Source organism: Agelaius tricolor, unplaced genomic scaffold, assembly GCF_023055355.1.
Source record: "Agelaius tricolor isolate 1412-34295 unplaced genomic scaffold, bAgeTri1.0.p SCAF_1, whole genome shotgun sequence".
In the NCBI taxonomy this organism is placed as follows: domain Eukaryota; kingdom Metazoa; phylum Chordata; class Aves; order Passeriformes; family Icteridae; genus Agelaius; species Agelaius tricolor.
This window is the reverse complement of record NW_027269261.1, coordinates 46,009,360-46,032,729: the sequence shown is the minus strand read 5'-3', so window position 1 is coordinate 46,032,729 and position 23,370 is coordinate 46,009,360. Positions and strand designations below refer to the sequence as shown.

At 36.2% G+C, this 23,370-nt stretch overlaps 1 protein-coding gene across 6 annotated transcripts in view; it reads right to left on the bottom strand.

Moving 5' to 3' along the window:
* The window catches only part of RYR2 (ryanodine receptor 2), a 385,403-nt gene that overhangs the window by 123,517 nt on the left and 238,516 nt on the right, over window positions 1–23,370 (bottom strand). For all 6 annotated transcript variants that reach the window (XM_071432561.1, XM_071432585.1, XM_071432571.1 and 3 more), the window contains 14 exons: window positions 22,139–22,286; window positions 18,098–18,306; window positions 16,009–16,183; window positions 10,875–11,083; window positions 9,649–10,001; window positions 9,310–9,424; window positions 8,224–8,384; window positions 7,444–7,603; window positions 7,214–7,300; window positions 6,300–6,526; window positions 4,598–5,399; window positions 3,882–4,082; window positions 3,645–3,750; window positions 1,148–1,291 (listed from right to left, as the gene is read on the bottom strand). In XM_071432561.1, the coding sequence (XP_071288662.1) occupies window positions 1,148–1,291; window positions 3,645–3,750; window positions 3,882–4,082; window positions 4,598–5,399; window positions 6,300–6,526; window positions 7,214–7,300; window positions 7,444–7,603; window positions 8,224–8,384; window positions 9,310–9,424; window positions 9,649–10,001; window positions 10,875–11,083; window positions 16,009–16,183; window positions 18,098–18,306; window positions 22,139–22,286 (3,097 nt within the window). The remainder of the gene's footprint in view (window positions 1–1,147; window positions 1,292–3,644; window positions 3,751–3,881; window positions 4,083–4,597; window positions 5,400–6,299; window positions 6,527–7,213; window positions 7,301–7,443; window positions 7,604–8,223; window positions 8,385–9,309; window positions 9,425–9,648; window positions 10,002–10,874; window positions 11,084–16,008; window positions 16,184–18,097; window positions 18,307–22,138; window positions 22,287–23,370) is intronic.

Genomic DNA, 23,370 nt, shown 5'->3' with positions numbered 1-23,370 from the left:
AGAATGTTTAACAAAAAAGAGAATTCATGCTAATAGAGGGAAAGGAGTAAAAAAAAATAGTAATAATGTATTTCATTGCTACTGTCCAGGCACTGCACTATAGGTATTTCCATTGATATAGAGTATAGCATTTTTTAAGAATAGAAACACTTTTAAAATAATGTGTCTGGGCTGATACTTCAGAAGGACTGAAATAATTAAATAGCAAGAACACAACACAATCCAGTTTTTAGGTGGGTCAGTTTGTTCTGGTTTTTTTTTTTTTTTTAATGAAGAATCCTGGGAGCAGGCAATCACTTTGTTCCTGTTTTGATAACTGCAATACTGTATTTCAGTTATACTGTGGGTCTATTTGTTTAATATAATAGTCTTTCTACTAATATGAGAAAGAGAGAATCAGGTTTTATAGAGCTTTTATACTTACTATGAGGAAAAAAAGGAAGAGATAAGATTCATCATGAGATTCTGCACAGACCTAGCCTCTAATTATCACATAAAAAATAAGGACATTTGAAAGTGCCACATACAACAAAAAAAGGGGAAAAAAGATAAAAATAAAGGCAACACTGACAAATAAAAAGATATATAAAATTTAAATAGTCAGTTGGCACCAACTGCAGAACTAGGATGCCACTGGCACTGATTCTTATCAAGATAAAAAGGCAGAAAATATCAGAAAATGAGAATAGCAGTTACAGTCAGCAAATCTTGAATTTTAGGTTGGGTGGGGAGGCTTCTGCTAATTGCAGTCTAATGGCAGATTATTTCACATGGTAATCTTCATGCAAATACTGATTTGAAGCTGCTGCAGCTGAGGAAGTTCTCATAAAAGAGGACCTTGCTACAATTATTAAGTCTATACTCATTCTATTAAAAGCAAGATATATTCTGAGAAATTTATGAGCCGACAAAGGATATGGGGCAAAAGTTCTGCTAAAAGAAATTTTCCTCTACATCCCACTGGGAAACAAATCTGCCTAATAAATCCATCTGTGCTTGTTTTGAGTTAAGCTACAAACTTTAAAGTGCACAGCTATTTCACTAAAAATACACGTTGTTTGGGCAGAAAATGTGTGAAGAACTTCCTGGTCTGCTTCTTTTTCCTTTTGGTAATTAAGTTGCAATAAACTGATTTAATTTTACTTACAGGATGTCTTCTCCTCCTCATCAACTGTCTTCTCATCTTGTTTCTTCTTCAGATATGTAACTTTTTCCATAAGATATAGGAGGCGACCCCTAATGGTTGAATCACTGTTGCCATCCAAGGTTCCATCTTCATCTAGTTCAATTCCTGAAATTAAATAAATGCACCAAGTAGTGAAAGAATAAAATTAAGCAAGCTACAGACCTCTTGTTTGTACAAACATAATTAAACTGAACTGTTGCTCTGCTCTGAGTTTTATATGGGACATGCTTAACCAGCATTTGGAACAAGTATAGAACAGACATATGTGCCAAGCAGGAAAGTACAGATACCTGGGCAATTTAGTGTATAACTTGTGTGATGTTACATATAAAACATATAATAAATATATGTCCCCCGGTATACACTTTTCCGCACTAACACCAATGCCTGTGTTTTGGACATATGTAGCCCAAAAGTGTAGATAAAGTCCCTAGAGATACAGTGTGATTGAAGTGATAGTAGTAAAGATTTTTAGGTAAAACATACAAAAGAAGTGAAAGTAGAAGTGTTACAACAAATATACTTTCCAGTGATCAGTCAGAAGAAAGTAGCCACCCTCACAATACAGTGCTCTTTCATGGCATTACTATAACAAGCTATAAAAATGTAAAAAGAATTAATGTGAGGATTCAGAGAATCAGAACAGTTGTGTTTGCAGTGAGCCTTTAGATTCCAGCCTCCAAGCTCAAAACAAGTCCAACTAGGGCAAGCTGCCCAGAACCATGTCCAGTGAGGTTTTGAATATCTCCTAAGGTGAAGAGACTTCACAACCTTTCTGGGCAACCTATCCTTGAGTTCCAGCATCCTATAGTAACAAACAAATAGAATTCTCTGATTTTCAACTTGTGTTACCAGACATCTCTGAGGAAAGTGTGTCTTAGTGTTCTAAACTCCCCCTGCCCAACAGGTATTTATATACATTGATACCACCCCCCTTTGAGCTTGTTCTTCAAGTTAAACCCCAGTCCTCTCATTCTCTCCTTGTACAAAAGATGGTCCAAGAATTTAACTATCTTTGATGCCTTCTCCTGACATCACTCCAGTATGGCCATGTCTCTCTTGTACTGAAGACCCCACCTTTTGTGCAAAGCTACTTTCTAATTTGGTTCCTATCCCGTCCTTGCTGCAGGAGTTATTCCTTCCCAGGTGCAGAACTTTATACTTCTCAATGCTGAACTTCATGGGATTCCTATCAGCTCATTTCTCTTAAACTTATTGATTCATGCATACATTGCAGAGGAATTCAAAATCTTGACCCGCACCTATTACTCACACTAAGTCCAAGTAAAAATGTCATTCAACCATTTTCTGGATTTTTTAGTTTCCAAAATAATTTCTGAAGTTAAGGGTTTTGTGTAGAGTTCTTTAGCAGTCTTTAATTTTATAGGATGTGTCTTCATGACATAACATCATTCTTCTAAATTTATTGCATCTGGTTCTAGTCTGATTTTTTTGCATTAGATACAACTCCATTTATATTAAAAGTTATTTTGTTACAGTTTGTTGTAACAGGGCAATTGGCACCACACTACACTTCAATGATCATCAGTAAATTCATATTACACACTAAGTCATATTAAAAAAATATTTGGATAGTAGTCTTCTCTACCAAACTAATTAACAGTAAAGACACTGAAATGCCTTATCAATTGGAACACAGGGATGGTCTCAAATTACCCAAATGAAATGTCTGTTTTTCCACAGTTGTGCTACTCCCTGAGCTCTAGTTGTGCTTTTTTGATTTGCAAACTTTCAATATATTGTCTCTCAACCATTCCACAAAATGTGAATCCCCAAGTGGTGGCTGACTAAGCAAACATTGGACTTAGGATGTGTAACTGTTTTACTTATTGTGCAATACATGGAGTAATTAGTTCTGCTCTATGATGATGCACCCTCTGACCCACAAAATTCATTTTCTACTCATAGATAATGCAAATTTCTATTATCCCCTACCAGAAAAAGGTAATGAAAAGAATTATGGTAAGTAATTTGAACAGAGAATGATGGAAAACAACTAAAGAAAAATGCAAAGAATCAAAAGATAAACCTTGTTTTCCTTTCAAATGTTCATCTAAATTATTTATTTAATCTGCATTTCTTGTTCCCAAACACAAGAAAAATATTGAAAAGCTGGAAAGCATCAAACAATGACCCATTGATGTCTGTACTGCTTGCCCCATAAGGACAGAATGAAGGAACTGTGTTTGCCAGCCAGCAAAACAGGTGCTTATAAAACAAAACATACAACATTCCCTTCTAGTTTAACCAGATAAGGATAAGAATATTTCCTTGGTTTTGTCTGAAAGCTAATTATTTTTATTTCATAATAATTAAAATGTTTACAGTGTAATTTACAGACTATTCAATTGATGTTTCTTACATAAAATTTCTTATTAAAATTGCTTCTAAAGCTAATAAAATTTAAAAAGTAAAAATATTCAGTAACAAGACTTACCACAGTGTGTCATTAGGTCTTCATGGAAATCCAAGAGTTGATCCCGAATTTCTTCAGGGCAAGGACAATCATTTTTATCATCTTTAAAGTTCAGCAGCATGTTAATCTTAGAGAATACAAAGAAAAGACAAATTACACTGATCTCCAAAAGGAAAAACCTTAAAATCAAACAGAACTCTGCAACATAAAAAGCAAATAAAGTGCAACAAGAAAGAAGCTGTCCACTGTAAGCTGTACCTGCTCTTGAGGAGGGGATCGGAATTCTTTTGTTTTCCTAGCTGTCAGGGCAGCAGACATATTCAAGGCCTGCATCACTTCATTGTACCGAAAGCGCTGATTCTCTTGGAGCTTGGCCACAAAATCATCAGAAAATGCAACAATGGCCTCTATCCGGTGTCGCACTTGGCAGTCACACAGGTACTGGAGTAGGTGACACATCTGAGAAAACAATGTTGTAAGAGACATGAGTTGGCAAGCCAAGAAATATCTTCTGCATATTAGGCAAGTAAGGATGGATTTCCTACAGCAAGTTACTATCAAATGAATTGTCTGGATCATTTCATACTGTTATTTACTACACGTAAAGCAATCTTACACCAGGAATATCTGACATCTGCAAGGGATTCATGTGCCTCAGACATAACTAAAGCTACAAGAGAATGGATTTATCTCTTTCTTCTAGGGAATTTCTTTTCTGTTTGAATCCACAAAAAGGAGGAATTCACTATTAATGGCATTGAGCAAGTAATTCTTTTTAATGAAACCATAGTTGCTTGTTCTATGGTGAGCAAGTTTATATCATCAGAAAGATACTAAGTCTTCTCATTTTCTGTAACAAAATTACATCTCTATTTAACTGAAAACTTTAATTTCAAAATGCTTTATTCCTTGAAAATAAATAAATTACCACATGAAAAAAACATGAGCTATCACTATCAAGACAGTACTTTTACCTGTAATTTAACAGGTTCTGGAAGTTTCATCTGAAGGAGTCCTTCCTTTGGCATTTGCTCCCCTCTGGTTTCTTCTTCTCCTTCTTCTGACTTGAGCTCATCTGAACTGAACTCTTTCTCTGAGAAATCAATTTCATCCTCTTGGTTCATTGCTTCTTTGAAAACTCGGGGCTCAATCAACTGCAAGATGTGTTTCAGATCCTCATTGTGGAAGATTCCCATAATTAGGAGGGTATAAAAGAGCTTGATGAGAGGAACAAACAGAAATTCTGTAGAACCTCCAACTGGATCTCTGACGTGGAGGCTTCCCTCCTGGACAGCTTCAGTCAGCATCTCTATGGTTTTGGCCTTCAAAATTTCCAGAGGGAATTCAGGACTGAACTGAAAGCATTCACTGCTAATGCTTACAAAACTTGGAGAGGAAAACTGCATTCTTGGCCTTAACGAAGTGCTGAGTCCTATACCGGGAAGGCCGTGTTTTTTGTTTTCATCAGGAAACAAAGTAATACTCTTGGTCTCATCTGTCATTGGAACTATAAATTCATTATTCATCATCAGCCTGGCAGTTGCATAGGTATTGAGATGGATGTCAATGAGCAAGTCATAATATCCTGCACGTAATAATCCTGGCATGTATTTATTCTCAATAGCATAGAGAAGCTGAGATTCATCCACATGGCTGCACAGAGCATGGGCCACTCGGTTGTTGCCTAAAGCACAAACAGCTGAATACAATCGGAGGGTGTGGTAGTGAAATTTCAGCAATTCCTCTTGCTCTGTCAGCTCTAAAATATCAATTGTTCTGGGGAGAGGAAAAAACAACACAGTAAATCACATAGGCAAAAATGTCTTTTTAAGGGATTCAAACTTCTCCCTAAGGATAACAACAGCAGAATATCAGTTCCAGGGATGGGTTTTTCCTACATTGCAGCTTTCATGTAAGAAATACTGTCAATGTAATAATCAAGACTAATAAAAAAATTTAATATCAAATTTATTCAAGTCACTCCTAAAATCATTACTTTAACTACTTTCAGTGGGAAAAAAAATGCAAATTATTTACTTAACACAGAATATTTTTTTATACTATGAACAAGAATTCACGTAACTGAAAATTAGGGTTTTAAAACCAGTTGGAGTTAAGATATTGATATCATTTACTGGCTTTAAATCTGGGGTGCAAAGTGGCAACAGACTAACCAGTATATTTGAAGAAGGTTGGGGTTCTTGGTGACTTTGTTTTCAGTTTAGGCACTGGCAAAATGCTCAGAAATTTGGGTATCAAGAAAATCACAGAATTAAATTCTTCAATTGTTTCAATTAAATTTAGAAAAATTAAGGGAACAGAATAATTAAATCAGTCAAAAATCTTGAAAAATCTCAACATAACCAGATTTTTGCTTATTTTACAGATTATCTTTAATAATATATAAGCAGTGTTTCTTTAATTTACTTTGCAAATCTACATGTACTATTGACATGTTTGGAGAGAAATTGGGAGAGGTTGGAAACAGAGTAAAAGAAGGGAGATTTTAAAACACTGAAATTTATATAATTCTTAACATTAATTAAAACACACTGTCTGTATTTACTGGTGTTACAAACACAGAGAAGACCTTGGGCCTTTCTTACATAGATGGAATTGTATGACTAGGTTCATAATTCCAACATAATTCTGGTACAGCACAAAACAAACATCAACCTGTTTTCCTCAGGAATATGAAGGGCCATGAACTGCAAAGGATTCAAGCACTGTATCATCCAGCCTTGACGTTCACTGATCCGAGACACGTCCACCTTCAAGAAATGGTTTGGCACTCTGCTCCAAAGCACATGAGTCAGAAACTGGACATGGAGACGTGGGGGACATTGAGAGACTGGGTTCTTGTGTTCACTTTTGAATAATCCAGCAGATAATGGCATTACATTCTGGAAAATTCCAATGGAAGAGACAATCAGTTTCCTCATCCTTACCAAACACTGCATTTCTTTTCCAGAAATATACTCAACATATAGTAAAGTCAAGTAAAACAGGAAATCAGCATTTTCACTAGTTTTTAAAATAAGAAACAGTTGGAAGATTAGCAGCAAGACAGCATTTTCCATATTTGTTTTTTAAGAACTTGACTGCCACATGTGGTTACTTCCTTGGACTCCATGGGGTTTTTTTTAACCTCTTCTGATTTCTTAGACATCCAAGCATCCAAAGAAAGACAGAAAAATTCAGCTCAGTTTTCTTGTGCTCTACCTGAATGTACTTTAAAAATTATTTTAAAACTCTAACCAAATTCTTCAGATACACCAGTCATCCATTCTCTGTTTGTAAAACTAAGAGATTTGCTTTACCAACCCAAGTGATTTTGTTTCACCATGAAAGACAAGACTCAGAAAATTCTGATTCGTTTCAACCCTTTTAATTCAATGTACTGTATTTTAAATTCATTAAGTATTGAAAACTGAGTTAAGAATAAAAACAGCAATAGTGCAAACATTTGGAATCATAGAAATGTCCCAAATACCAAGAACACATCACAGGAAATAAATGGCAAAAATAAAATAAACTTATTTTGTATGATTTGTTAGTCCTAAACCTGCACAAAACCCAGCATTATTTACCTTTATTCTTCCCAATTCAAACTGGAAAACATTGGGGCTTGTAGCTTGAGCAAATACAGCAGGAAACAACTTCGTACTTGGTTCAACCTAGATTAAACAAAGGGAAAAATTACTGCCGTAGCAGTGATGATTACTTTTTCTCTACAATCTTGTACTAAAGCCTCCAATGCTGCAGGCTAAGGATTCAGTTTTCCCCCTTCTTGCTGCAATACATCCTAAAAAATACTCACCTGATAGTACGTGCCTAGCTCCTTGCCATTAGCTGTGAAGGTCAGCAGGCCACTGGCAGCATCAACCAAGCAACCAATCTCCAGACCATTATTATTACGTCCTTGTCCAGGGCTCAGGCTCTCTCCTGCGCACACCATATAGCAGTTGCTGCGTTTTATACTGAATGTCAAAAGATAAATTTATTTATGAATGGTGTGCAAAATTCCTGCAACATATAAGAACAACCTTGCATGGCTGCAAACATACAGGGCCTTGTGGCTGAAAACAATGGATCACATCCTAACCACTGCCAAATTCAATGAAACATGGACATCATAACTGAAAGAAAAATAAAAACTTAAAATGACAATGTATGAAAAAGTCCACATCATTTGTAAAATACCAAAGATGAAACTGACTTTGTAAGTCAAAGTTTTAAATCATTTAATGTTAAGTATAAGAAAAGCTTCTGGTACACATTATAATCTGAAGTGCTGATACGAGCTCATGTACTGATTTTGGCCTCACAAGTCAATATTTACAGGACCATAATTTCAAACTATATAGAAAGCTGCACTATTTCACTTTTCAGTACCTATTGATTTGACTAGACTATTAGTTCACTGTTTCTTCACAAGCAAGAGCACATAACAATTAACACTTTTTCCTACTACTGCTGTTTTAATTATTCTTTCTACATCAATCCAATTACATTAAATGGAGTGGATTTACACCTTATAAATTGCAAGTTGCTTGTATGTGTATAAAATACAGGTCTTTTTAAGTAAATTGTAACCAACCTCTCATGAACCTTCCCTTTTTCGTCTCCCAGTGTAACTGTGACGGTACGCACTCTGTCCAAGTCAAAGCTTGTGTCATACTGGTGAAAGTCTGATGTAATCCAGCCCACCCAGACATTAGCAGGTTCTTGACCAGGAAATATTCTCACAGAGTAATAGTACTGTTAATAAAAGAATAATATTATCAAATGTTAGTGTTTGTTCCCCAGTGTATCGGTTTGATTCAGAATTTGCTGCCCTAAATCTGAAAATGCCATCTTATTTAAAAGTAGCGTAGGCTTGTTCAAGTGCAATTCACCAAGCAAAGCAACAAAGACTATAGACATAAACCAAAACACAGCCAACAAAATATGCATTGTAAAACAAAAAAATGGACAAGATTAAATATGTAGCTTATATGCTTCTATTGAAGGCTTCTGCATCATAGCATTGTAAGCTGTATTGCTACAGCAACTATAGTTTTTATACTGCAGGTAACTCATTTTCTAATATCTTTTAGCAAGAGAAGAACACATTCAGACAAGGAGTATTTGTTTTCCTTTGAACATTGAGGAATCAGTGCTTATGGAGCTGATCTTGTCAGAGAAAGATCTAAAAAACCTGCAAAAAACTTTCACTAGGAATTCCATTAAATAAATGGAATATATAGAATTCCATTAAATAAATGGAATTTATGGAATTCCATTAAATAAATGTTCTGAAGAATTAGTAGAGATGTTTTCAAATGGTCCAGAACACTGACCTACTAGTTTAATGTACCTTTTCCAATTTATTCCATCATTCTAAAACTGTTTAATTGTCCTCTTTTACGTCTAGTGTTATCAACAGTAGTTTCAAATACAGATTAAACCAGTTTATAGGTTTTCATTTGGAAACGGCTTTAGTCTGACAATCAAATCAAAATAAAATAAACAAAACACTCTCAACTTAAGTAGAAGTTCAGAACTATCACAGACATTTAAACTGAAAATTAGACTGTTTCTGGAATTCTTACAACAACCAAAAAAAAAGTAAGTATTAAAAAAACTCAAACTAAACAACTAAAAACCCCCAAACAGCTAAAACATCAATCCTATATTACAATACCGTGGAAGTTTGCATCAAATAATCATAGTCATCCCTATCATCTGCTAGCACATCCTCAGTAAGCCGTGCAGAGTGACTCATGCTATAATCTGGCTTTGTCCTCCTGAGCATAAATCTGCAATAAAAAAATTAAAATTAAAATATCTACTAAAAGCCCAATCACAAAGGCAAATTATTCAGAAAATAGGAAGAGACAAGCTTATTCTTAAAAGCACTTAATTCTGACCTTAAACTGTATACTCAAAAGTTACTTGACTGGTTTGTCAGACATGAGTGGCATTTTCCTCTACTTTGAGAAGCAGAAGGGGGAGGAGTGGGAAAAGGTAGCAAGCTACTAACCTTTGTTTAAGACGTGAGGGCTTTTCTTGAACATAATCTTTATGGTTATTCAGCTCTGGTTTTGTGGCATCTTTTTCTCTTTCTGTCCGGTCAGGAACTAGATGACCATGAGCCGTTTTCATTAGAACCTCAAAATCAGAATCAGCATCATAATCCTCCAAGTCATTTTTTGGGCCAAAAAGACCAGATCCTGGTAACCCTCCTGCAGCTGATCTGGAGAACACCTCAGCACATTCAATGGGCATGCTCAATCGAAAAAACATGACATCTGTTTTACTGTTCTGTGAACCAAAGGACTTCTGTGTGACCTTCAGACAGGGGCAGCTGTCTATGGTGCCATCAATTCTCATCACCTATGAAACATAAAGATACAGTTTTTTTTAAAGCTGATGCTTTTTCTGCCATGTAAATATTCAATTTCTATTTCCACAATAAACATCCATGACTTGCAAAACCTGCAACACCATGGTGTCAACAGTCTAATGCATTGCAATCATGTGCTGCCATTTTGAAGGGAAATAAATACTATGAGAAGTGGATGGGTTTTGTTGCTCCATTATTAAAATTTTTAAAAAGTCACAAAGAAATTATGCCTCTCACCATAACTCTTAGCAACATAAATCCAACTCTGCCCAGAACAATACAAACCAAGGAATAAAAATCATGCATGCACATATGAAAGAACATAAACTGTTTTTTAAATACCACACACCAGCTGAAAAAGAGTTCTTATTGTATCATTTCAGAGGAATTTCATGGCAAACTTACAAGGCATGAATTCAGTTCCATCAAGATGCACAACTGATTGAGACATAAGTGTTGACACAATTGGCTAATAAATATTTATTATAATCAAAACCAATTAGCTATGGAAAAATTAAAAAGTGTGTGCACTAGAACACATGGTATTTGCTATTTCAAAATGCCCTGTTTCTGGAAGTTGCTTACACAGCTCTCAGTGCACAACGAGCTCTTAATGAGGACATCTTGTATAATTTGTCTCTCAGATTGTCACATTAACCCAGGTCACAGGTTTTGTAGGAAGAAAAACTACCAATCAAACAATTACATTCTTTGCAACCCCACTGAATGTAAGAAATTTGTAACAGGTGTAAGATTCATCCAAAATTGGGTCAACATATCACATTTAAGTCTTGTTTGGAAGTACAAAAGTAGAGACATAAACATAATAAAGTGTCTAGAAACATTTCACTAGGATCACAAACCTCAATATGTTCGTGGTTCTGTGGCACTGGTAGAAACTGAGGAAGCCTTTTACTCAGCCATATGGTGATGTCTCTGTTTGTATTAACAGCAAAGGGTTCATACCCTTCCTGTAAGCCACATATAGTGAAATATTTTAGAGTGCTGACATCTTTTCCAAAGTTCATTCTTCCCACTTGAGATGGGCCCAGGCTGCACACAGGTAGAAATCCTTAAAACAAGAGGAAAGAACACATGGGTTGTACAGAATGAATATTGGTGAACTGCTCTCTTCCGTAACTGAATACAAAACCATTTGTGGGAAAAAAAGCCAAAAACCCTAAGAGCAAACATTATAAAGGTAAGCAATCATCAACAGCATGTCACATCTTGCATGTCACCAAGTAATGTATCTTAAACATAATTCTGAAAATAAAAGCCCTCTAATAGTCATGGATATTTTTAGGCAGCACCCAACCTACTCCACAGAGTCAGACATCCAGCTCTTCATTAATCTCTCTGCTGAGCCAGCATAGTATTGCCAATTTTACTTTAAGTCTCACTACTTTTGGTATTCCTCCTAAAATGTCATTATCCATTGTACTTTGAGAGAATCTTACTTCAAAAGTAATACAGTGCTTGTCCATGCAGCTATAATAGTGGAAAAAACCTACAACCATGCACAAAGTGTATGTCATAGATTTCCCTTAAAAATAAAATTAATATATTTTTAAAATTCAGACAACTCTGGTTCTGGAAAATGAGAACTGACAATATGAAACCATAGCTTCATGAAACTTTAGGTATTTTGATTTGGGATTATTTTTTCTGTCTTACCTTTTTCTGCCATGTAAATATTCAATTTCTATTTCCACAATAAACATCCATGACTTGCAAAACCTGCAACACCATGGTGTCAACAGTCTAATGCATTGCAATCATGTGCTGCCATTTTGAAGGGAAATAAATACTATGAGAAGTGGATGGTTTTTACAATTTTTTTTGTCCCTGATTCCCCAGAATGGGCAAAGGGCACTTTCCCAATACAGCTGTCCTGCAGGCACATTTTTATTTTTCTTTGTCTTGATTTCAGCTTCACAGTCTAAAAACCTAAGAAAATCTTTTATTTCTTCTATTTCTTTTCATCCTGCTTTTTAATTTTCACAGCTATAAACTACTATGCAGATTCATGTGACCTAGCCATTAACAAAATGTTTTCTTTTCTATCAACAAGAAACACGAAGTTCTGTTCAGTGATTCTGAGTCACATGAACATAACAGGTATTGAAAAATATAAGGAAAAAGTACCAAGTAGTTCCTCACTTTTCTTTAGGCTGCCCAAATTTAAAAAAAAGTCTATTCTTGGTGTTTGTTCTTCAGAGACAAAGCAAACTCCAGAGCACCATCTACAGGAATCATTGTCCATCAGATAAATTATCAGCCTTCAGCACAACTTTTGGAAGATTTTACTACATGTACACAAGACTGGTTGTCATGTGTATTTACATTAGACGTGATAAATTTAATGAAATAACACTATTAGCCATAATTTGAAGTCCAGATTTTTATCTTCACAGCTTGGCTCTTAAACGACAAGGCATCAACTCCTCAGATAACATAGCTATAATAGACAACATGATAAATGTCAATTCTGCTACTGCAAATCTAGAGATGGACAATAATGCAAATATTTTCCAAATATTAAACAACACATAAATAGGAAAATCAGTTTTACATATAGAGATATGTGCCATGATAAAGCCTAGCAGCTCTAGCAGGGACAACTTACTAGGCTCACTGTTGAGTTAAAGGAATCCACAAGCTGTTGCATAAGTTGCTAAGCAGAGCAAAATTAAAATTGTTTTCAATAACCTTAAAATTCTCATTTCATCACCCAAAAACCAGTGATTCTTCTACCTACCTGTGGTTTCATAAAAGCCCCAAAACTCCCAGATGGATTAGATGTGAAGCAAGTCTCTTAAACAGACACACATAAATAAAATGTAATAAAAAGCATTTGACAGAGTCCCTGAAAGAAAACAAAGAAACACTCCTACACATGTAAACCTGTCATTGATGTTTTTACTCAATGTAGTGTGTCCCATGAAATTTGCCAAGGGAGGCAATGTGAAATCAAGATGACAGTCCCTCTCACCAATACAGTTCTCACTGATAACAGAAGGCACTGTACATGTAGCTGATTCTTGAACATAATTCTAACTGTGGCTCTTTATAAATGGAATATAAACACCAGTCCCAGTCCTGACCATGAAAACCTTACTTCCATCTCTGGTGAAATTCTGCATCAATTTGCCAATTATTTAGTTGTTATTTAGGTGTTTTAGGGCTCTTCTCTACATGGTAAAGACAGAGCATCTCATAGGGGGTGTGCTGTTAAGACAGCTACATATCTTTCTACAGAATAAAAATGAATTTCAATGGCCAACCTTTGAATGGGTATCCAGCCATTTAAAATATTATTATTCACAGATACCATGTAACCCTTGCAAGCTGGAGGCTACATAAAAATATAATTTACCCCTAACCTGGCTCCTAATCTCCAGATACATAACTGGGCTATTGAGCAAATTTTATTTCACTGTATGAAACAGCAAAACAAGTAAAAAGATTTAAACACTACCCCAAGAAAAGTAACCCTCTAGCACTGTCTCTCACACATAGCAAAAGCACAGGAGAATAACACTTTCCATAATGCTCCCTGCTTTCAAGAATACAACATGAACCTCCTGATTCAATCTGTCAAACAATACAGTTTCTGCTCTCAGAAATCATGACTCAACAAAATAAAATTTGGGTTGTACAAGTGTACCTGTTCATATCTACAGTCAAATTTATCTGCTACAAATGCGTAATAAGATGCCATTATGTTTATCCATTCTACTACTGAGATGATATCTCTTAAATAAATTCATCTGCCATAATCCCAAAGAGCTCTTCTTGTTGGTAGTACAACCCAACACACAGCACAAGCTGTATTACGAAGCTGGCAGAGCATCATACCCCCTTCTCATTGTTCCTAAGTAAATTAAATCTACAGGACTGATTTACTGTACAGCTGCATCAGAAATTCTAACTTTTTTCCTAAAGGGAAAGGTCCCTTTTTGCAGCAATAAAATATGCACATCATTCACTGATTGAAGTGACCTTCAGAAAGTTCTCAGTGTTGTTAAGCAAGAGCCAGCAACAAAATCAAACTACAGCCAGCCTTCCAAAAAGAAAAAAATAAAAAAAACTCCATAAATTTATTTTGGGTATTTCACATGTGTGTTTGCACATACACACTCAATACACAATTCAGTTGTCTTCCCTTCCCCTCTCCTTTTGCCTCCAATATTTATGTATTAAACACCCATAATAATTTCAAATATAGCTTTGGAGTTATTAAACATAAGATCAATCAGCACATTCCCTTGAAAATTAACTCGGACATCTTATTACAAAGGCAAAGCTCTTTCCTACAAAAACAATACTAAAGGAACTTAATGTGAGTTACAAGGATATTGTGGAAAACCTGAGATGCTTGACATAAAGTCTCTGACATGGTTACCAAAGCCTTCAAGCTCTGTGCCAAGCCAAGAACTCCTTTAGCAGAGAGATCTGTTTCAATTTGGACCTGCAGCTAGAAACAAGCACCACACAAAGTACACCACTGTGATTTTACCAGCTTGGAATAAATGCAGCCTCAGAATTTCATGGAATTTGAGTTTCTTTCAGAATCCCCTCTTCCTCAATGGGAGTATACTAACTAATAACTAGAATGCTACTAAAATTTAATTGCACCGAGATGATTTTTTTTTTGCATACAACACTAACAGCAAGCCAGTTCTCATATCCCTTTCCCTCATCATGCTACCCCAGCATCTAAGGAAATCCAAAGGCAGTAAAGTAACAGGAACCAGTCCAGAAAATTAATGGCAATTATGTAATTTTAAATAAAATACAAATATTTCTGATTCCCAATGTATCGCAAAGGAAGGAAAAAAAAATCTCCCAAAGTACTCCTGAAAGTAAAATACTCTGAAATCCAGATGAAAATAAAGTGGTAAAAATTCAAAGACTGAATTGCCTAATTAAGAAGTATGAAATTCATATCACCCATGGGAGTAGGGTAGGGATGAGTAACCCAACAGTAGCATGTGGAACTCTGATTTTTCAAAAAATTTAACTTTATCTCTCAGCTGCACCTGTATTGTTTAATAGATGTATAATATTTATGGCAGAATATATGTACCTCCAAGTAATGAAAGCTTAAAGCTTAATTTTTTTTGACATTACCATAGTTCAGAAGTTTTAGGCAGTTAACTTATAATTTCTTACTCCTTTTCTGTGTCTATCTGCACACAGGTATATAATTAAATTTATAAACAAAGATACATCTTTGGTACAGAATCAATCTGCCACCTGAAAAACCTTCACAATCTTCGCCATCTTTAGCAATCTCTTAAGTTATGTCTTGACAGTAAACTAGCACCTGCTTGTGGATGCTGAAACCTGCACCAAGACCCCTAAAATAAGCACAAAGCTCAGTCTGCTGGTTTAGAATTAAGCAGAATATTTTGGAGGATAGTTTTGTATAAGCTGACTGGATCAGGGGTCATTTCTCCTCCCAGTGTTAAAACAAAACTTTAAAGATGGTTTAACTCACTACCAGTTTCTCACTAATTGGACAGACACTTGGTATTATTTCAGTACTTCATCTAGATAAAATCTGATGTCCTTGCCCCCCATGGCAGGTGGGTGGACTAGGTGTTCTTAAAAGGTCCCTTACAACTGAAACCATTCTATGATACATTCTATAATTCTATTACATCATATGGTGATCTACTGCAGTGAGGATGAAATATTAAAAGTCATGAATCTGTCTCATCAGACACATCCCTGAAAAACAGTTAAAGGGTCTCACAACAAAAGACAGCCACAAAGATCACTACAGAAAAACCCCTTCCTCATTGTCACACCCAGCAAATTCCCTTTCCAAAAGACTAATACTAATCACATAGAAAAAAGGACAAGTCAGGGGAGGCAGGGTCAGGGATGAGAACAGGGAGATGAAACACAAAAGAAACACATTGAAGTGAAGTCAGAGCAAAAACCAGGCATTAGCAAGTTAACAGCATGATGTATTACAGTACTTACCATCAGCAACCTCAAAGTCCTTGAATGCAAGTTCTGAGCCTGAGTCATCAAGCAGGATTTCACCATTTAAGGTGAACATCATGGTGTGCTCATTCATGTCAACCATACATCCAACAACATCTCCTGCCAACCAAGAGCGGCCAAAATGCTCATTACCTTGATGCCACCGCTGTGCCTGAAATAATTAGAAGCATTTAAAAGGAAAATAGTGACAATGTATGTGTTCTTCTCCTCTTCATGGGTAGAACTAATAATTAACTGCCTCAATTAAGATGGCATTAAAATTAACACTTTCACAGAATATCATTCCAAAACTGTGTCTGTGAGTACTCCAAGCTGACTCTGAATATGGAAATTCAACAATTAACTTCTTGACAGCACCCCTCATGCCAGCACTATAAAACATTGTTAAGAGAGCTGATAGAGAAAATTGCTATTTCAACATTTTAGTAAAAGGTAAGAGTATGGTTTTGTTTTCTGCAGAAGCTCCATGAAAGACTTTTAATCACAATAATATGCTATCAATTACAATGTTTAATAGCTACTCCACAAACCATTTTTAAGCAATTGCTTTTATTTACTTTAGCAGTCTAAAAATTCATTACTTGCAAACAATCTGTATTTTTCCCTTAAGTATAATTTTTAAAATATTTTGTGCAAAATAAATTAATCTTTCTCTTATATCATATTTTGGAAAGAATAGAACTGTCTGTGAATGAGACAAGCACTGGGTTTCTGATAGATTCCAGAGTAGCTGAGGGCATGATTCATCTAACTGACTTTCACGTCAAAGACTGCAAAGGCTTTCAATGGGGTCTTGGACTGCAGTTCAAATAAATTAACATTTGTTAAGAACTATCGTAACCAAGCACAGGAAAAAAAAGTGTTAATAACCAATAACAGATAGGATTCCTATTCAAGTATTTCATCACAAGTAGATGTTTATGTTCTGTATCCATCCTAAAAGCTGTACAAAACCAATGAACCTTCCTTGATATCTTGAATGTCTTTTTTTTTTTTCCCAGCCAAGGAAAGAACCCATTAAAATCAAACACAACAAAAATAGCTTTATGGACTGAGACCTAAACATCAAACCCTAAGATTCAGAAGGCAACTATACAGCTATTCCAGTAAAAATAGAGGACTCAAGTGGTTTACGTAAAACACTTTACAAAAAAACTTTCCAGTTCTCATTTCAAGGCATCTTCTCATGCAACACAGGAACAGGAAATAAATAAATTCCCACACCATAAATAAAATATATCTGGAGAACTTTATCTTGCTGGGAATATCCAGGAATTCTGTTGATTTCTGTTACATATTTTAACAGCAATTAGGAAAATTAATTCCAATACCAGATACAAGAAATAATTTGACAATGAGTCATCAATAGCCTTAAGAACAATTAAGGTTCAGACAGCAGTTGCACTTGTCCTCATACTGAAATTAAAAATTTCAATGAGTCATTTAATCTATTCTGATGATAGTAATATAAAGGTTTGTTTTCCTACATATTTTTACTACTATATTTAAATCAGTCTTTTTTTTTTTTTGTGCAGAGTTAAATTTGAACAAATTTTAGTGGTTCTAACATACTTCATTTAAGCTGTAAGGATTTCTTGGAAAACCTAGCTATGCTCTTTGGAAAGCTTACATTTTTACAACTACTTTGGCTCAAAGTTTTCCTCAAACACATAGTGTTAATAATCTTAACCATATTTATTCCCTAATGGCCCATCTTATAGAGAGAACAACAGAGTAAAACTTGAAAAGAAATTATTCATAGCTAATTAGAGGTCTGCCAGTATTTTGAATTTGATTTAGCCACTTTGGTTATCAATTCTTTATATATAGTGTAGAAAGAAACACGTGAATTTGTGAAAAAACATTATAAAAATGCCAGACCTTGCTAATTAGTTTTTCAGGTGACACTGATTCTATTTATTCTGCCTAGACCCTCAAAGACAGAGAAATAATGTCATAAAACATCAATGAAAGCAGAGAAGGCAATAGAGGCAATGATACATGGAATGAGACACAAAAACTAAAATTTTTGCAGCTACTCATCTTATTACAGATACATACAAACCTTAAAGCCATCAAAAACAAAAGCTTCTTCATCCGAGCCAAGTTCCTGATCTGGCAGACAACCGGGCCTGGTCCAGCCCACTCTCATGTCTCCTGCAGTAACCGCCTCAAACTCAAAGTACCACTTCCCAGCCTTCACTGCATAGGTCTTTTCTGTACGGAAGATCCTGAACTTTTCCATCATTCCACTGCACACATCCAGTCTTGTTGCTAAAAGGATTAAAAAATAAAAATAGGTACAAAGGGACAAAAAAAACAATGCAGAAAGTACTGTTTTCAATTACTGACAAGAAATATTGAAAGCAAAAGCAAAAGGAATCCCTTTGATTACAGACATGAAAAGAAGAATGTGCCTGCAGACCAGCCATGCAGGGCAAGTGTCCTTGCCCATTCTGGGAATCAGGAAAAAAAAAAAAAACAAAACAAAACACAAGAAACAAAATAAGACAAAGAAAGAAGTTGAAAATCTGAATGCAGCTACAAATAGATGACTCAAGGATCATTCCAATTCTTTTTCTCAGATTAAGGGAAAAAAAGGCCAAATGCATAGATCTTTTCCCACAGATTTGTAATGTATCAAATAAAGTCTGTGCAACATTTGAAAAGTCAGCATTCCAGTTTAATTACCACAATTCCACTTCTCCCTGATTTTGTTATAATATCAAACTTGTCTGCACCTACTTGCACTTGTTTGTTAGGCCATGCTAAGAACTTCTCCCTTTCTCTTCTATTTTCTCATACACATCAAGGTGAACATTTCCAATATCACTAGGACGGTCTATAAAATCGCATCCTTCAGAATTAACCATTACTTCTCATGCCACCATGCCTGACTTCAGTTAGGTGAGGTTCATTAAGTTTCCTCTAAGCAACACATCTCTCTGCCACATAATTCTTTATCAGTAAAATTTTCTCTTTGATAGTCTATGCAATTAATGCCTTAAAAACACTTCTGAAGACCCTTAGTGCCTCACCTATACAGATGAAGCACTACAAAGCATGGTACCTGAGAAATTGTTTTTTTTTTGGATTCTAAGTAAGAAAATGCTTTCTGGAGTCTAATCAGTCCCAAAAATACAGCTGCTGTGGGAAACCAGTAAAAAATAATAATAAAAAACCCATAAAAACTAATACTTAAGAACTTTGTAAAATTAATGTTTAAGTAAAAATTGATTGGAGATACAGAACACCACTAGAGGGCTCTAAATCCCTTAATAACAGCATGAATTTTGGCTGATGAACGACAACCCTTCTGACATGTTTTATTCATCTCCATAACTTGAGAAGCTCATAAAATGCAAAATCTAAATTCCCAAAATGACTAAAAAAATCTTTTGCTGAATACAATTCCAGTCTTTGTAGAAGACTGAGTCATGGAGAAAGACCCGTTCATGGGATACTGTTCTGCAGTTCCTTTTCTCTGGGAATTTTGCAACAACCTTGATCACATCTTTCAGATTCAGGGATTGCACTAGTGTTCTTTACATTCCATTACTAAATCCATTCACAGAACCAGCTCAAAAATTCTAAGGAAAAAGAGAGTGGTTTTCAACAGTCCATTCCCAAGTAAAGGCAGCAGCATATGGTTCTCAGAGCTGTAAATGAAAATGAGGATTACTATTGTTCAGCAGGATATGGAAGAGATTGTGGAAAAGGAGTGTGTTCTCACCCCCTCTTCCCTACACCATTAGACAGCCCCTATATTTTCAAAAGAATCAAAGGTCCCCTGTACCAGCCAACCCACCTTCTCAGAACCAAGCAGAAGTCATGCTGTGGTGGTTTTACAGGAAATATGTTTTCTGGGATGCTGTGGTCAGGCCAATGGGTGCTCAAATTTTAATATTAGCACCTAATGTGGCCATTGGGACATTGGATCTGCCTCTGAGAACACGAGGTTAAAGCAGGGCTCTCCCCTGGGAGGCTCTCTTGGGTTCCAGTCAGGGAAAGGTTCAGAGCTCCCCTGCCCGGCTGCGGGCTGGGTGGGGCAGGGGCAGCCATGGGGCCGGGTGAGGTAGGCCCAGGGGCAGCCATGGGGCCGGGTGAGGTAGGCCCAGGGGCAGCCATGGGGCCGGGTGAGGTAGGCCCAGGGGCAGCCATGGGGCCGGGTGAGGTAGGCCGGGCCTGGACAGAAGGGAGGGGAAGGCCCCTGCAGGGTGGAAGGGTGGAGGAGGAGCACTGAGAGGCATCGGGCAGCCACCCCCTCCCCAGGAGAGACAGAGAGAGAGCCTGTGCCTGTGCTTGGCCGGCCGAGAAGGAGAAGGGGGGGTGTGAGAAGGTGCCCGGCTGGGCAGCCGTGGGAGTTCTGGACAGACAGAGCCTCAGATTTTTAACCCTTTTCTTGGATGATGGAAACCTTACAAATGCTAATCCTCCTGGAGCTGAATGAGAAGAGAGATATAGATGAGATAAGAGGAAATGGGCCACGAGAGAAATAGAGAAGAACTCAGGTGGAAGAGATGATGGAATAGCTTATGCTGGACTCTTTTTGTGTAGCCATGGACAGAGCCATGTTTCCTTGTGATACAGGGACTGCATTCTAGGGGGAGGCAATGCCTCAGGACCACGAGAGTTCGGTGTGGGTACCCCTCGGCCCCAGGGGGTGAAAAATATGGGGGGGACAGATGTCCCAAAGTTGAGACTGTGCCTTTTTGGAGTGGGACAAAGCATCCTTAAAAGTCGACCCTAGAAGCAGCTCTGGTCCGTGTTCAGTGGTGAGAGCGCTGGACATGAAAGGAAGAGGTCACCATTGGCACAGGAAGGACTCCTTCTCCTCTTGATGGACTGAGGATTGAGTATTCTGAAGGGTGGTGCCGGACCGAGAGTTGATGATTTGGGGGATGTATTGTATTGGAAATTTGGTGGGGAGGAGGAGGAGATGTATTTGTGAAGTTTTCATTTTCCTTGTGTGTTTCTTTTTTTTTTTCCTTTCCCTTGTAGTTTAGTTAATAATTTTTTTTCCTAAGTGGGAGCCTGCTTTGCTTATTCCTGGTCACATCTCACAGCAGAAACCAGGGAGAGGGTATTCTCATGGGGGCGCTGGCATTGTGCCAGTGTCAAACCATGACACATGCTCAGTCTTTCTTTGCAGCATATCCTTTCCAACAGTGGGAGGGGAAGAAATTCTAGGGTTATGCAGCAGGGTCACGCTCTCCAGTCTTGGCAGATTTAAGAGTGAGACCACAGCATTTTGCCACCAACACTGTCCATTCCACTGAGGAACATTGTTCTACCGATTCAGCAATCCAGCCTTGCTACACATTCATGGTCTCAGTAATGCCTCATATTTAAGTGTAATTTAATGGCAGTATCTCATAAAACCTAAGGATCAGAGCATGCATGTGCTTTGGAAAAGAAATTCCAAATGGTAGGTTCCCTGTGTACAAGTTAGATATGAGTTTTGTCTCCTGCAGAAATGCTTTACTGAAGGTCTATGGCCTAAATGGGTCAAAACATAACCACTATCACCATATGAAGAGGAAAAAAATAAGGTTTAGACACCTGAGGAAGACCAGGAAACTTAAAGGCTCTAACAAACTATCTAATTATAGACTTGCAGGTTGCCATTCACAGAAATTTGGTTTGCAATCATTCATTTTAGAAAATTTCATCTTGTATCTTTAAGTGTTTAAATACAAGACTGTACAAAAACTGTAGAATTCTTCATTATTTGAAGTTAAAATTTTAGGAATATAAAATTCACATCTACTGAGTTTACAGAGTTTTTTTCCTATTTTGTCTTGAAATAGCAAATATAGCATTAAATAAAACTATTCCCAAAAAATTTGTTGATTGGTTTAAATTTTAAATAATTGCTTTAAAATGTAAAAATGTTACATTTTGTAAATATTCGTTTGAGGCCACAAGACAAGGAAAGGAAACAAAAAGGAAAGAAAGAAATTAAGATCTAAGAGAAGAGAAGATGGAGAAAAGCACCTATTATATTTGGAAACATCTATTCAAAATGTTTTATTGGACCAAAAAATTCAATAGCACAGTGGAAAATTCTAAACTTTTTTTGAGAAAAAAACTCAAAATTAATTACCATGATCTTGATCAGGAGCTTCCAAATTGTAACCATAGCCTAGAAGGGTGCGGACTGCTTCCCGAAGACTGTCTTTGTTGGACTTCTTTGTTCGATCATCCAAAAGAGCGTATGGAACAAGGCGAGGATTCCGTCGGTTTTTCACATCCTGCATTAGTATGAAAAACCAGTTCAATTTCAGGAACTCCGCTTTTTATCTTACAGACAAGATTATTCTTCAATAACACCATAAAAATTACCATTATACCAATTGAAATCATGTAACTTCAAATATGGCAAGGAATCAGAGAAAAATAGTCTAGAAACTACAAGACTGAATTCACTAAAAAGAGTGACACACATAATAAACAAAGCTCTTATTATTTTACCTGCTGCAAGTTTCTGTCAAGTTTACTTAATACAGTAACAATACAAACCACAGAAACAAGGACAGAGCCAAAGAGAATGACAGAAAAGTCAAAAGCATTATATTTCAAAAACTGTTTATAAAGCAGCTGCCCTAAGAAGAAACCTGTTTCTAACTAAAGCTGACATTACTGCACCATAAATATACAAAATGCCCAAATAGTAAATGTGATAAAAACAAAAGAACAAAATACCACTAATTAAAAAAAATAGAGGTGTGCAACACTAATTAATAAATTACAGAATAGATAATAAATGCATGCCTTACTATAACAACTATTTAAGACATGTATTTTTCAAAAATAAAGGGGTTTGCAAGAGTATGCTTTATGTGTTCCATGTGTAGTGCTTTTGCAATAGGTAATTGAACTAATCACTCTCCAGCTGAAATGAAAATATTGGTAATGTTTAATCTTTGAATTTTAGGTTTATTAGAAAACATTGATTAGGTTTTCCTCTACTGCAAAATGATCTTATTTGAAAGCATGTTTAACTGGATTATTTAAGTGGCTAATCTAATTTTTAGTGACTAACAGAATTGTTTTCTTGTCTGTATTGTCTTCTCACATCCTGTCAGAATTTGTTGGCAATAAGAGAAACCATGCAAAGAACTCTCTGTGTTTTTCCTAATATCTTTATTTATTAAAAAAATTACAGATGGACATAGTATATAAAAAATAGCTGCCGCTGTCCAAAACCAATGCCTATTATTTTAGAAGACAGTGTCTACAGTGAAAGTACCTTACTTCTTTTACAGCATTACAGTTCTCGTTTTAGGAACATATGTGGTTTCAATTCAATCTTTTCAAGAAGAGAAGAAATGGAAC